Source organism: Pan paniscus, chromosome 5, assembly GCF_029289425.2.
Source record: "Pan paniscus chromosome 5, NHGRI_mPanPan1-v2.0_pri, whole genome shotgun sequence".
NCBI lineage: Eukaryota > Metazoa > Chordata > Mammalia > Primates > Hominidae > Pan > Pan paniscus.
Genome location: NC_073254.2, coordinates 62,000,474 through 62,017,251, shown reverse-complemented (window position 1 = coordinate 62,017,251; position 16,778 = coordinate 62,000,474). Strand labels below are relative to the sequence as shown.

The following is a 16,778-nucleotide window of genomic DNA, read 5'->3' as shown; positions in this document are numbered from 1 at the left end:
AAAAGAACTTTTATAATTATGAGTATTTAGACTGAGTAAAAACCTTACTTATGAGCAACATAAGCAACTGTTATGGATGTGCATTACAAGCATCACCATCTAGATTTTCCCTTACAGAAAGATGGAGTAGGTGTTTCCCTATTCTTCCTGCTAAATATAGTTTAAAGCTCTGGACCTTACATATGTAAAAAATAAATATTTAATTAAATTTTGAAAAGAAGGCAGACCAGCCAGGGACAGGAACTGAGCGAGTTCCTCAGAATCTGAGGAACAACATGGCAGTGAGTTCACTAATATTCTTTTTGCCTATATCCCAGGCTAGGTACTGGAGAAGTCTGCAACATAGAAATGCCAATGCAAGCAGAAAAGAAGAAAACAAAACTCAAGAAAAGCCCACTAGTGTTAGCCCTAGCCAAATGACCAGGAAAACAGGCAGACTGGCAAGACAGAGAGCTCTTAGACAATAACCACTGTGCCACAGTCAAACACCACAGGGACAAAAAAAAAAAAAAAAAAACTGTAGCACCAGTCCTGCCCATGGTAGCAATGACCAAGTAGGGAACCTAGACTTCCATCCTCATCAGGCTATAATAAGGCGCCCCAATCACCACCATAGACCCCATTTTCGCCCCCAACCACCACCCACCAGCGGCATGGTTACCAGAAAAGGCCAAGTATACAGCCGGGACTTCCCTCCACACTAGGTGAAAACAAACCACACCTTCCTTCCCCCTGCTGTCAGCGGAGGCCATATGGACAGCACTAATGAAGTACATCTGCCTCTCCAGCCAAGGCGGGTATCAGTGGAAACACAGTGGGGAGCCCCTCCCGACAACTGTCAACAGAGACCAAGTGAGGCACTGGACTTTGGCACAATTCATTTCACTTTTTTCAGCATAGATTTCCTCTTTAGGAAAATAAAGCTTATATTTAGATCCAAGGTCCTCAACCAATATTGACTGTTATAAATATTTTTACCACTGATACTTCTACCAGGACTTGAACACAATCTTCAGTTTTTAATAACGAGGCCCCAGAGATGTCTGCTTTATCCCCAGTCTCAGTAACCGAAACAACTTTCCATAGTCAATTTAGCCCATTACCTAAAATGAACTGCCTTTTTTCCATTCCAAAGGACTCAACAAAAAAAAGATCATTTCCACAGGTCATTTTTCTAAACACAAGACTTTAGTTCCACAAAAAAGACCTAACAAAATTTGTTTTGCCCTAAGAAGTTAGAACTTATACTCAAATCCTAACACACTAAAATCTTTTTTACTACCTAGTTTAAGCAAATAGACTAATCAAGCTAACTGCTAGTTCCACATTTTCTCATTTTAACTGTTTTCCTCTTTATTTTTCTCCTTCCTTGAAAACTACTAACTTCTTTTAAAAGGGCAATTTGAAAAGTTCTGCCTTTTTCCCTATTTTATTGTTAATACTTAACAGTGCCTGCCATATTATAGGTATTCAAAAAAAATTGTTGACTAATTTTATAATTTAGGTGATTTTCTTCTCCAATTTCTCCTTTCAGATATGAATGGGCAGTTCTTGAGCAAGAAGATAACAGGATGAAATAATAAATTCCACTATATATCTACATACAAGGAATAGACACACAAAATCTAATTGCTACCAAACAATCCTAACAGGTGAGTTCCCTGCTTTGACACAGGAAAAAACTCATGCTCTACGGTGAAGCATCTTCAGAAAGAACACACAACAGGTACTTGTGTGGATACAGTGGCAAGGGCACGGTGATCAAAAGAAGTCAAACAGAGGTCTACACATCCTGATTCCAAAGGCCGTACTCCTGTCACAATGCCAAACTATCTTCTTCCTGAAGTAGCTCTAGCAGAGTAGCTAGAAACCCAAACCATCACATGCAGCCTACTTTGTCTAATTTCAGGGATCCTTCTCAAAGGGAATTCATTCCTTATCTACTCTGCATTCTCCTGTGTTTTACTGGCCAAATCTTGTCAGAGATGTTATTCTAGACCACCCAACTTATCAATGTCATTTTCCACCTCCCCAAGCATTTTTGTTCAAAGTGCTTATGGCTATCAAAAATTAACTTTATCTTATTCATTTATTCTTTTGCATATTTGTCTGCCCCACCATTAGAATATGAACTCATTAAAAAAGAGTGAAGTTATCTGTGTTATTCACAGTTGTGTTCTTGCCACCTATAAAAAGTCCTAGCACAAGGAACCTCAGTAAATATCTGAATAAATAAATGAGTGGCAAATAGATAAGAATAAAACAACTGAATTGGAACACCAAGAGGCGGAGTGTAGGGAGGGATATGCCACAGTACTACCGTGTCTCTTTCTAAAAAATACCACAACAGAGGCTACCTGGGGAATTCATACTCTTTTCAGGAATACTGAAGAGACCCACTATCTAAATAAAACTGAAAAGCCTGTCACAACTATTGCAAAAAGGGACATGTGGTTGATTTTTAAAAAGATGTACATCAACTAGAACATTCATACATTGCTGATGGAAATGTGAAATGTGAAATGGGACAATCACTTCAGAATATAGTTTTGCAGTTTCTTATATACCCCAGCAATCCCACTCCCAAGTATTACTCAAAAGAAATGAAAATATATGTTCACACCAAGAGGCATATATCAATGTTTATGACAGCTTTACCCCTGATATTCAGAAATTGAAAACAATCTAAATATCCATCAACAGGTAAAAAGAGGATAAACACTGTGGTATACATAAAATGGAATGCTTCTTAGCAAAGGAGAGCAGACACAAAAAAGCCAATCATTATTAATTATACTAAATTATTATAAAAGAAAAACTAATCTAGAGTGACAAAAAGCATATCAGTGGTTGCCACTAGCCTGCAAGGCACAAATGCAATAGAACACAAACTTTTGCAGATAATGAATGTTCTAGTATCTTAATGTTATGCTAGCTGCATAGGTATATAGGTATAGCTGCATAGGTATATTTGTCAAAACTCACAGAAATACACTTTAAAATGGGTGTATTTTATTCTGTAAATCATAACTCAGTATTCTGATTTTTTAAATTCAAATCTGATCATTTTCACTGTTCTCTTTGAAGTCTCCCATTTTCCTCAGAATAAAGGGGGAAAACCTTTGTAACAATCCCAGTATATATACGCATATAAACACACTTAAAGACACACACTCAGAACCTCCCCCAACAACACCTGACACAAAAGTTTTACAAAACAATATTTAACCATTCTACCTAGGGGGATAAACTGACATTTTCTATTCAACTTCACTCCTATCCATCTTATTTATGTAAAATGCTCTGATCTCTATTATACTTTATAGCCCCAACTCTATCTTCTGGAAAACCCTTCCTTCTCATTCAGATTAATTTATTAAATAGTTTTAAATATCTTTAAGCAATCTTCAAAATATACTGTACCCCCTACTTTAACCCATGCTTTTAGTCTTAAATCTCATTACTCCCCCATATGAAAACTTTCATTCAGCCAAAGTAGTCTGCCTAATTATCTTTTTACCATAAATTATCTAATACCTTTGCCAGATCTACAATGCACTCAGTACTCCTATAACTTTCTACCTTAAGAACCAATTCAGTGTTACTTTTTTTTTTTTTTTTAAGACGGACTCTCACTCTGTCACTCAGGCTGGAGTGCAGTGGTGTGATCTTGGCTCACTGCAACCTCCACCTCCTGGGTTCGAGCAATTCTCCTGCCTCAGCCTCCCGAGCAGCTGGGATTGCAGGTGCGTGCCACCACTCCTGGCTAATTTTTGTATTTTTAGTAGAGACTGGGTTTCACCATGTTGGCCAGGCTGGTCACCAACTCCTGACCTCAGGTGATCCACCTGCCTTGGCCTCCCAAAAGGCTGGGATTACAGGTGTGAGCCACTGCGCCCAGCCTAGTTTTACTTTTAATCCCCTTTCTGAAAGATATTTTTTCAAAGATTCTGTAGCACCTATCATCTTATCACATGTCTGCCATTCAGTCATGTAAGGCATTACAATTTATCCTGTTTTACACTGTTATTTCCCCCAATAAAATAAATTGTAGGAAAGATTCTTCTCACCACACCCCAAAATATGTCATAGTCAACTAAGCATTTGTTTACTGGAATGTGTTTATTTTGTTTTATCTCAATTACAAAGTAGCAACTCCAACAACCAAGTGCCAAATATGAACTAGCCAAGACATTGATACTGAATCAAAGTTACACCTACAAATAAATCTTTATTCTCTACTTTAGTCTAAAACATTGAAGTTAAGAATGTAGTAATATCTGCTAAGTTAGCCTGGTTTCTCCTCAGTTTTAGCTTACTTCTTAAACATAACAAATTAATGAGGTATAGTTTATGATTTGTAGCTACAAAATAAAAATGAAATGACTAAAAAAAAATCAGTGAAGTAGACTATTCATATCTTTCCAAGTGAAAAACATTTAATCACACTAAACACAAAAAAAGATTGATGACATACTAAAAATGAAAATTTTACAGCTAATAGTAAAGTTGTTTATACTTAGACAAGTCACAAAAAGCATTTACGAGGAATAAAACACACATAAGCAGAAGGAAGACAGAAGTCTAGTGGTTAAAATACATTAAGAACTACTAGAAATTAACTAGAATATGAACAAGAACTCAAAGGAAAAATAGAAGAAATATCCTGAACAAGCTGTACACAAGGAACTGAAATGTGAAAAGATGCCTAGCTTCACTAGTAATCATGAAAATGAAACACCACAACATGGTGAATACTACTGTACATCTGTAAGGTTAGCCCCCACAAAAAAAAAATTTTTTTAAGTCTGATGGTATCAGACGTTTTTAAATTGGTATAATTACTTGAGAGAGAAATCAGACAACATCTAGTATAGTTGAACATGTGTACACCCTAGGAGTCAGCAAATCTTCAGCTGTACACATACCCCAAAAAAGATGTTTACTGAAGTTCTAATAGCTAAAAATTTCTTAATAGCTAAAAATTGAAAAACAGTCCTAAATATCCAAAAAATATGTAATACTTAGCCGGACAATGGAATACTATGCAGAGATTAGAAAGTAACTAGTAGTAAAGGTGTCTCTCCTATAATACTGTATGTGCAGTCTTAAACACCTTGCATTCTGGGAGAAAAAAAAACACTAAAATACCACTTATTATGTGAAAACTTCAAAATCAAACACTAAAAATACCAGTGACTATATAAAAAATAGAGTTTGCAGACCACTCAATTTATGCAAAAACCTATGCAGTTTGGGACCTCAACACCATAAACGAAAACAAATAATAACTAGAACCTACATAGATAGGCAATAATTTAGACTGCCCAAGCAGTCATGACTGAAGAATTCTTCAGTAGCTATTAAAAATGTAAAACAAAAAACAATTAAGTGGGAATGTTGGTTGGCTTATGGATGCTGAGACAGTGAAGGTGAGCACCAGGATTTAAGAACCCTCAATGCCAGAACTGTAAACTTTGAGGAAGATACCCTTAGAGATACAGATGGTTACTTTAAAAAAAAAAAAAGGTATTCAGATTCGAAAGAACTCCAAGCTGCTTCCATTTTCTTGCTGAAGTCATAATCCTACAATCTTTATTACAGCTCTTCCTACATAGAAAATAAACTAACACACTTTCTCATTGTCCTGACATCATTTCTCTCTACTAATTACCTATAAGCTAACTAGTGTTATAAAACCCATTTGTAACAGATGCAACTACATTATGTATCCATGTTGAAATCTCACATTAAATATAAAGAAAAGGTGCAATGTGAAACAATTATGTAAGTGTCTAAATCACACAAAATACTATTTGTTTATGCACAGGCAAACAGGTGTAAAACTATGGACTAAAGGATACATACAACTTAAGAACACAGGTGGTCCTGCAAAGGAAGAGAAATGAGAAGGAGGTGATGAGAACTCAACCTCATCTGTAATGTTCTCTTTATTAAAAAGTAACACTGAAGGAAGATGGCAAAATGATAATATTCTGTACATTAAGTTCATAGATCCTTGTGTTCAATATCCTTTGTAAAATACTTTTAAAACTGGAAGACAAACACACTGCAAAGGGACAATGAAATGGGCATAAGTTTGTCACAAAACAAACTTATGGTGTCTAAAGTTTTTCATAATAAGCCACAAAAACGATTCAGCATTTCTATTCATCTTCCAGCCCAATTTGACTATCCTTGTTCTTCAGTATAGCTATCTGAATTAGTAACAGGGACATGAGTTTTTTACAAGAAGCCTAGTTCCACCATCCACAGTCCATATTCACAGATTTACAAAATAACATGCACCTTTTTATGTTTGTTTTTTTTGAGACTGTGTCTCGTTCTGCAACCCAGGCTGGAATGCAGTGGTGCGATCTCGGCTCACTGCAACCTCCGCCTCCCACGTTCGAGCGATTCCCCTGCCTCAGCCTCCTGGGTGGCTGGGACTACAGGCGCATGTCACCACTCCCGGCGAATTTTTTGTATTTTATTTTATATATATATATTTTTTCAGACGGAGTCTCGCTCTGTTGCCCAGGCTGGAGTGCAGTGGCGCGATCTCGGCTCACTGCAAGCTCCGCCTCCCGGCTTCACACCATTCTCCTGCCTCAGCCTCCCAAGTAGCTGGGACTACAGGCGCCCGCCACTACGCCCAGCTAATTTTTTGTATTTTTAGTAGAGACGGGGTTTCTCCGCGTTAGCCAGGATGGTCCCAATCTCCTGACCTCGTGATCCGCCCACCTCGGCCTCCCAAAGTGCTGGGATTACAAGCGTGAGCCACTGCCCCCGGCCAATTTTTTGTATTTTAGTAGAGTTGAGGTTTCACTGTGTTAGCCAGGATGAACGTGCACCTTAATGTCCCAATAGGAAGCTTATTTTCAAATGGACAGTGAATTTTAAATTACAGCTTTCCCCTGAATTTTAACATACACATCTGAAGTGATAAAGCCAACTACCTTATTAATTTGTGTATTATCCATTGCTGTTGATTACCTATGGGTAATTTTTTTTTAATAAAAGTTTTGCTTTGGAATAAAAAGATGTACATAAGAGTTACAAAGGAAGTAGAAAGTTCCCACACTCTTAATTCAGTTTTGCCTAATGTTAATAGTGTGTATAACCACATTCCACTTCAAAACTGAGAAATTAACACTGGTACATTATTATTAAACTACTAACTGTATATGGATTTAATCAATTTTTCCACTAATGTCCTTTTTCTGTTCCAGAATCCAATCCAGGAAACCAAAATGTATTTGGTTATTATGTCTCCTTTGCCTCTTCTGGTCAATGTCAATTTCTCAGTCTTTCCTTGTTTTTCATGACCTTGACATTTTTGAGGAGTACTGGTCAGGTATTTTGTAGAATGTCTCTCAATTTAGTTTGTCTGAGGTTTTCCCCAGCCAGGATCATGGACTTTGGGGAAGAATACCACAAAGGTGAAGGGAATACATGGTATCAACATAACCTATCACTGGTGACATTAACCTGGACCACCTGGTAAAGGCAGTATTTGCAAAGTTTCTCCATTAAAAGCTACTAAGCTGCTATTTATTTTTCCCTGTCCATCTATTCCTTTTTTTTTTTTTTTTTTTTTTTTTTTGAGACACAGAGTCTCACTCCGTCACCAGGCTGGGGTGCAGTGGCGCGATCTCAGCTCATTGCAACCTCCACCTCCCGGGTTCAAGCAATTCTCCCACCTCAGCTCCCTGAGTAGCTGGGACTACAGGCACACGCCACCATCCCAGCTAATTTTCGTATTTTTAGTAGAGATGGGGTTTCACCATGTTGGCCAGGATGGTCTCGATCTCTTGACCTCGTAATCTGCCCACCTCGGCCTCCCAAAGTGCTGCAATTACAGGCATGAGCCACCGTGCCTGGCCCCATCTATCCTTTAGTCTATTCCACACCTGAGGAAAGCTTTTGGAAAGGAAAGAGGGGGTGTGCGGAAAAGGAAATAAGTATTTAGAATTATCACTTGGAATTTTTGTTTCAATTTATCCTTTCTCCCGTTTATTTATTCAACCATTTATTTATATCAATATGGACTCATGTATACTTATGCTGTATTTTACATAAAAATCAAATACTAGATTATTGTGCTGCTCAAACTGTTCCAGCTCTAGATATTGGGAGCTCCTTCAGGTTGGGTTCTAAGTCCCTTTGACACAGGCCCACCTTTTGTTTTTTTAACCACTTAATTTTCTGCCACCACAACACGCTCCAGGCTTATCTTGTATCTTCATTACCCCAAACACCAGAATCAGTCATTTTTCCAAGGAGCCCTTCCTTTTATTAGAGAATGGTATTTGGAAATCAAGATCTGGGCACTGGATGTACTCACGGCTACTGAGGTATCACTGCTTCTAGGCCCTCTCAGCAATAGGAGCTGAGGAATACATATATTTGTGTATGCACACTAACCCACATATATAAACACACAAACATATATATATACAAAACCATTCCTGTATCTACCTGTACATGTTTTAACTAAACATAAATTCATACTGCTGTCTCTGACTATAATCTAGTAACCTGTGGTTAATTTTTAATCCCAGATTAAACTTTTCTCTATTACCTACCATACTCATAAACTATATACTCTGCTAGCAGGCATTTCATTAAATTTAACTTCTAGTATTAGTTATACTGAAACAGGAAAGAAAAATGTATTTCAAAATGGAGTTCCATGATAAATCATTCCTAACAGTAGAAATATACATTAGCATACACTCAAGAGAACTATATAAATGCTTTGTATTTAACTTTTAACTTATTTTTGAAATCGGTGTTCTATAACTGCAATAAATTCTCTAAAAAGCCATTTTTCTTTACCAAAAAAATGTATTAGAGCCCATCTTACTGTAGTCCGTCAAAATACCACTTTAAAGTGGAGAAAACAGGGAAATTATGTGATTTGTCTAATACCACACTGCCAGCAAAGGGCAAAGCTGGAACTTGACTGCATTTAAATCCAGTTATTCTGACTTCAGTTTCCATGGTATCTGCATGACAATCTATTATAGATCAAAAAAAGAAGTAAATTCATAAAACAAAAAATAAAGTGACCTTGCTCTAAATATTCAATTCCCTACTATAGCCTCTCTCTGTTGTTTCAAGAGATAAAATATAAAGTGTAGTTACTTCACCTCTGAAAACAGTTACAGGCCTACCTCATTTTACTGTACTTCGCTTCACTGCACATCACAAATAATTGAATTTTTTTTTTTTTTTTACAAATTGAAGGTCTGTGCAACACTGTGTCAAGCAAGCCCATCAATGCCATTTTTCCAACAGCATGGGCTCCCTTTATGTCTCTGTATTACATTTTTGTCATTCTTGCAATATTTCAAACTTCTTCATTATATCTGTTATGGTGATCTGTGATTAGTGATCTTTAACGTTACCATTTTAATTGTTTTGAGGTATCTCAAACTGTGCCCTTGTCAGACAGCAAATTTAATAAATATTGTGTGTCTTCTAACTGTTCCACCAACTGGTCATTTCCTACCCTTTCCCACTCCTCAGGGCTCTCTATTCCCTGAGACACAATGATACTGAAATCAGACTAATTAATAACCCTACAACAGCCTCTAGTATTCAAGTGAAAGGAAGAATCACACATCTCTGACTTAAATCAAAAGCTAGAAATGACCAAGTTTAGTGAGGAAGTAATGTTGAAAGTTGAGATAGGCCCTTACACCAACAGCCAAGTTGCAAATACAAAGACAAAGGTCTTGAAGGAAATTAAAAGTGCTACTCCAGTGAACACACGAATGATAAGAAAGTAAAACAGTCTTATTGCTGATATGAAGAAAGTGTGAGGCCAGGCTCACACCTGTAATCCCAGCACTTTGGGAGGCTGAGGCAAGAAGATCACCTGAGGTCAGGAGTTCAAGACCAGCTTGGTCAACATGGTGAAACCCTATCTCTACTACAAATACAAAAATTAGCTGGGCGTGGTGGCGGGCCCCTGTAATCCCAGCTACTCAGGAGACTGGGCAGGAGAATCACTTGAACCTGGGAGGCAGAGGGTGCAGTGAGCCAAAATCATGCCATTGCACTCCACCCTGGGCAACAGAGCAAGACTCCGTCCCAAAAAAAAAAAAAAAAAAAAAAAAGTTTGAGTCATTAGAAGATCAAACCAGCCACAACTTTTCCTTAAGCTAAAGCCTCATCTAGAGCAAGCCCCTAATTCTCTTCAACTCACTGAATACAGAGAGGTCAGGAAGTTGCAGAAGAAAAGTTTGAAGCTAGCAGAGGTTGGCTCATGAGGTTCAAGGAAAGAAGCCATTTCTATAACATAATAGTGCAAGATGAAGCAGCTAGTGCTGACAGAGAAGCTGCAACAAGTTAACCAGAAGATCTAGCTAAGATCACTAATGAAGATGGCTACGCTAAACAGATTTTCAATGGAGATGAAACCTTCTATTGGAAAAAGGTACCACCTAGGACTTTCATAAGTAGAAAGAAGTCAAAGCCTAGCTTCAAGCCTTCAAAGGACAGGCTCACTCTCTTGCTAGGGGCTAATGCAGCTGGTAATTTAAGTGGAAGTCATTGCATATTCACCATTCTGAGAATCCTAGGGTCCTTAAGAATTATGCTAAAACTATTCTGCCTATGCTCTATAAATGGAAAACCAAAGCCTAGATGACAGCACATCTATTTACAGCATGGTTTATTGAGTAATTTAAGCCCACTGTTGAGACCTACTGCAGAAAGATTCTTTTGAAAATACTAATGCATATTGATGATGCATCTGATCACCCAAGAGCTCTGTTGGAAATGTACAAGAAGATGAATGTTGTTTTCATGCCTGCTAACATAATATCAATTTTGCAGCCCACTGATCAAGGAGTATTTCAACTTTCAAGTATTCTTATTTAAGAAATACAGTTTGGCCAGGCGCGGTGGCTCACACCTGTAATCCCTGCATTTTCTGAGGCCAAGGCGGGCAGATCACAAGGTCAGGAGTTTGAGACCAGTCTGGCCAACATAGTGAAAGCCCATCTCTACTGAAAATACAAACAATTAGCTGGGCGTGGTGGTGGGAGCCTGTAATCCGAGGGGAGGCAAGGAGAATCGCTTGAACTGGGGAGGCGAGGAGAATCGCTTGAACCTGGGAGGCAGAGGTTGCAGTGAGCCAAGATCGCCCCACTAAATTCCAGCCCACATTTCGTAAGGCTATCGCTGCCATAGATAGTGATTCTTCTGCTCAATCTGGGCAAAGTAAATTGAAAACCTTCCGGAAAGGTTTCTAGAGTCACCATTCTAGAAGCCATTAATAACATCTGTGATTCATGAGAGGAGCTAAAAATATCAACATTAATGGGAGTCTGGAAGAAACAGATCACAACCCTAAAGGATGACTTTGAAGGGTTCAAGACTATGTGGGGGAAGTTAACGGTAGATGTGGTGAAAATAGAGAACTAGAATTAGAAGTGAAGCATAAAGATGTGACTGAATTATTGCAACCTTGTGATAAAACATGGACAGATGAGGAGTTGCTTCCTATGGAGGAGCAAAGAAAGTGGCTTCTTGAGCTGGAATCTACTCCTGGTGAAGACACGGTGAGTATTGTTGAAATGACAATGAAGGATTCAAAATATTACATAAACTTAGTTGACAAAGCAGAAGGAGGGTTTGAAACAACTGACTACAATTTTGAAAGATCTACTGTGAGTAAAATGCTATCAAACAGCTCACATGCTACAGGGAAATCTTTCCCTAAATGAGCAAATTGATGCAACAAACTTCATTGTTGTCTCATCTTAGAAACTGCCACAGCCACCCCAGCCTTCAGCAACCACTAAGTCAACAGTCATCAACATCAAGGCAAAATCCTCCACCAGCAAAAAGATGGTGACTCACTGAAGGCTCAGATGATCGTTAGCAATTTTTACCAATATTTTAAAATTAATGTATCCACATTGCTTTTTTTAATATAATGCTATTGCACTCTTAATACAGTATAATGTAAACATAACTTTTACATCACTGAGAAATCAAAACATTCATGTGACTCACTTTATTGAGATATCTGCTCTACTATGACATTTGCTCTATTGTGGTGGTCTGGAACTGAACCTGCAGTATCTCCAAGGTACCCCTGTAGCAGAATAAAATACAGTCGGCCCTCCACATCCGCAGGCTCCACAACTGCAGACTCACCAATTGTGATACTGCATAACAATTATTTACATAACATTTACACTTTATTAGGTATTATAAGTTAACCTAGAGACTATTTAAAGTATATGGGAGAATGTGCATAGGTTATATGCAAATACTATGCCATTTTATATAACAGATCTGAGCATCTGCATATTTTGGTATCCACAGTGTTTCCTGGATACTGAGACAACTGTATGTTTTCATACTTGGAGGTGAAACCACAACTAAAATAAACACAAGTTTATTCAAGAAATAAATATTACCTCCATTCTGTGCAGGTATTCTGCTAACAACTACTGTCCAAGCTGAACAAGCAAATGAGATACATACTCTAACCTTCCTAGAAGAGCTCATAATCTAATGAGTCCAGGGAATGAAGATGGATGTAAGAAAACTAATACATAGAAAACAAAACAATTATAACTGATGTGTAAATACACAGATATGCTTTACTTTTTTTCTTCTTCTCTAAACTACTGAGAATTTTATAAGTTTGTAATTGATAAGAGCCCTAAAGATTGTTTTCTGGCAGAAGCGACTAGAATACTTACTAAAAAAGGAATGTTTGGTAGTAGTTGAAGAAGACAGTTTGGCAGATAACTGCTATAATGCTGAAACACAAAAAGTATGACCAAATGCATTTTGTTGTTGGAAAAGCAACAAAATATAATGAGAAGACCAGTGAGGCAACTGTTCCAGACTTCAGTTCAAAGTCTGTTGTCTTAGCTAACCAACAGTGGACAAAATCACTTAACCTCTCAATCTAAATATCAAGATATTTAAAATGGGGCTACTATCTGTCATAACTATTTCACAAGTATACTGTAGGCTCAAATGAGAATATATACAGCAAGCCTGCTTTATAAATTACTAAATGCCACCCAAATGAAAACTATTATTTATTTTAAAACAATCAGTAATCAGGTAGATACACACAACCATATACAAGCATATATACACAAACACATACATAGAGGATTACTATCCAGCAGGACACAGAGCAACAATGATATCCATTATAGAGGTACTTGGACTCTATTTTCTTAAATGTTACAAAGAAAACATTTATCTAAAACATTTTAATTTTAAAAGTATATCTATTTATTAACATTTAAAGATTAAATCCTATGAAGCAAGAGCTAGAAATTTAACTGAAAATACTTACCTTAACGAAATTGTCAGGGAACATTCCTCTTCTCCCATTTAGTTCTCCTTCTAGCCATCCTTCCTCCTGTAGCTTTTTCACATTCCTGATGATTTCTCCAACTCGAATAGTTAATTCATCATCATGTACAGCATCATAGTCATACTCCACAATATAGTCAACTAAAAAAGGGGGAAAAAACGAAATGTCTAAAATCTAATTCACAAAATACTGTAAACTATATTAATAAACTTAAAACTAAGGAATCTGTTTAGCAATAATATTTAATACCACAAAGACATCAGCAAGGCTGATTTCAATTACTTTAAATATTTGGCTACATCAGCAAATTTCTTGAATATCTTAATATAGAGTACAATACAGCTATTAAGTGGGAGCCTCAAAAGAAAAATAATGCATAATTCATGCCATCAGACACTCTTAACAATCACATGCATATCCTTTGTAGCAGACAGACTCTGAGGTGGTCTCCATGATCCCCACTTCCTCGTATTCATGTCCTTATGTAATTCTCTTTGACTGCCAACGTGACCTGTGATTGACTTCTAACCAACAGAATATGATGGCAGGGCGTAATGTCTCACTCCTATAATCCCAGCACTTTGGGAGGCCGAGGCAGACAGATCACTTAAACTCAGGAGTTCAGGCCAGGTGCAATGGCTCATATCTGTAATCTCAGCACTTTGGGAGGCCGAGGCAGGCAGATCACGAGGTCAAGAGATGGAGACCACCCTGGCCAACTTGGTGAAACCCCGTCTCTACTAAAAATACAAAAATTAGCCCGGCGTGGTGGTGGGTGCCTGTAATCCCAGCTACTCGGGAGGCTGAGGTAGGAGAATAGCTTGAACCCAGGAGGCAGAGGTTGCAGTGAGCCAAGAACGCGCCACTGCACTCCAGGCTGGCAACAGAGCGAGACTCCGTCTCAAAAAAAAAAACAAAAAAACTCAGGAGTTCGAGGCCAGCCAGGGCAACACAACAAAACCCCGTCTCTACAAAAACGCAAAAACCAGCCAGACATGGTAGTGTGCACCTGTAGTCCCAGCTACTTGGGAGCATTGCTTGACCCAGGACGTCAAGGCATTGATGAGCCTAGCCTGGGCAACAGACTCAAATAAAAAAAAAAGATAATGAAAAAGACAATGAATTGTATGTAATTACTTAAGGCTGTAATGCCCATCTTAATAGGAGACTTTTTCCCTTGCTCGCTTTGAAGACACAAGCTGCTATGCTGTAAGCTAACCTATAGAGAGGGCTACAAGCAAGCAACTTAAGGAGGTCTCTGACTGACATCAGGAAACTGAGGCCCTTACTCCAACAACCCAAAAGTAAATGAATGATACAAACAAACACATGAGCTTGGAAGCAGACCCTTCTCCAGTAAAGCCCCAAATGTGAACCCAACCCTGGCCAACATCTTCAGTGCAACCTTGAAGAGGATCCAGCTGGCCATGCCCAGACTCTTAAACCACAGAAACTATTAGCTAATAAATATATATAGTTCTAAACTACTAAGTTTGTGTTACTATTGTATGTAAAAACAGAAAACAAACTCTAAAATGAAGATTAATATGTATTTATTTTACCTCTTTTAATAACAGGATTTTAGATTACAGGATCACATAAGCATATTTTTAATATTTTACAAGGTTCAATTTTTAAAAAGCAATAACAGCTTTCCTGCTCAAGATAGCAGACTAGCCATATCCCCATTCATCTTTTCTTCCTCCTACAAGACTGACTAAAAAGAAAATACACACACACACACACCAACAACCACAACAACAATCACAACCACCACCACCAAAAAAAAAAAAAAGGAAAGTGAGTATGACCAGACACTGTTGTTTGTTAAGCCAAGTGCCATTCCCACATTGCCCATTTCCCTCCTTCCTTTCTCATAGAACCTTAATTCTGTTCAGTATTTTGAGACCCTGCACTTTACAGGCGAAGATTCTCTCAGCCCCAGGGAGTTACATATTCACTAGTCTAGGTATGTACTTCTCAGACACTAAGTACAATCAGGTCAGCTGAAAAACCTTGTTTAAATGCCAACTACAGTTGAGCAGGTGCCAGGATATCTAACTGCCAAAGAGGCAAAGGTCTACAGATAGTCTATGTATAGCAACCTTAATCACATACAATTAAACATACACAGTGAATGGTTTTCAAATAAGCATAAGATGAAGGAATTCTTTTTATTTTTATTTTTTTAATAGAGATGGGGTCTGGCTATATTACTCAGCCTGCTCTCAAACTCCTGGGCTCAAGCGATCCTCCCACTTCACCCTCCCAAAGTGCTAGGATTACAGGCGTGAGCCACCATGCCCAGCTGAGATGAATGAATTCTTTCTTCTGGGAAGGTTTTATTTGACTTTAAAAACAAAACACAGGCCAGGCTCAGTGGCTCACGCCCATAATCCCAGCACTTTGGGAGGCGGAGGCAGGCGGATCACAAGGTCAGGAGATCAAGACCATCCTGGCTAACATGGTGAAACCCCATCTCTACTAAAAATATAAAAAATTAGCCAGGCGTGGTGGCAGGTGCCTGTAGTCCCAGCTACTCAGGAGGCTGAGGCAGGAGAAATGGCGTGAATCCGGGAGGCGGAGGTTGCGGTGAGCCAAGATTGTGCCACTGCACACCAGCCTGGGCGACAGGGCAGGACTCTGTCTCAAAAAAAAAAAAAAAAACCAAGGAAGGAATGGCCTCCTGCAGACTCTGGATGTTCTTTAACGAGAATTTGATACCTACAATTGCTATAACCACTTGAGACCAGAAAAACAGCGGATACTTAATTAACGTGGAGGAGAAAAAAGATGAAAATAACCTGGATCTTTGCTGGATTCATCAAACTGCTAGATTAACCACCTTTAACTATAATACCTTCAGATTCGTTGCATGAAGTAGTTTCTTAACTTTTAAGTAAATTTTAGACAGGATTTCTATTTACAGCTGAAAACATCCCAACATGATAAGGGACCCGGCAAGAAATTTTAACAAATGTCTGAAAGGGGATGCACAACTGATAAAGCCAAGAAGAGGAAGCCTAGAGAACTTAAGGGAGCTATAAATGAAATACCAAACTGCTCTGTAGACCTCTAAAAGACCAGAAATTCAGAAAACGTAGGCTCACATGAAATGCATGCAGGGCTAAAACAGGGAAATTACTCAATCTCTATATCAACCACAGTAATTCAATGAGATAAAATGCTAAATAGTATGGCATTTTCCTTCCAAGGCAAAAAACTGAAGGGTTAATCTACAAAAAAATAAAAAATAGCTTAGGAAAACTAGTACAGCTATTATGGATGAATGCTGGTTTCTCAGAGCAATGAATACTGAGAAATGTAGAGGTCCCCAAAGCATTGGGCAGTTCCTGACTTGCTAATTCCAAAATAAAATTCTTAACTCCTGCAGGGGCAGTGGCTCACGCCT

General features: G+C 38.2%; 1 protein-coding gene across 2 annotated transcripts in view; it reads right to left on the bottom strand.

Moving 5' to 3' along the window:
- Positions 1 to 16,778, bottom strand: part of CD2AP (CD2 associated protein) — a 146,293-nt gene that overhangs the window by 106,103 nt on the left and 23,412 nt on the right. For both annotated transcript variants that reach the window (XM_008958677.5, XM_003833191.6), the window contains exon 2: positions 13,346 to 13,506. In XM_008958677.5, coding sequence (XP_008956925.1) covers positions 13,346 to 13,506 — 161 coding nt within the window. The remainder of the gene's footprint in view (positions 1 to 13,345; positions 13,507 to 16,778) is intronic.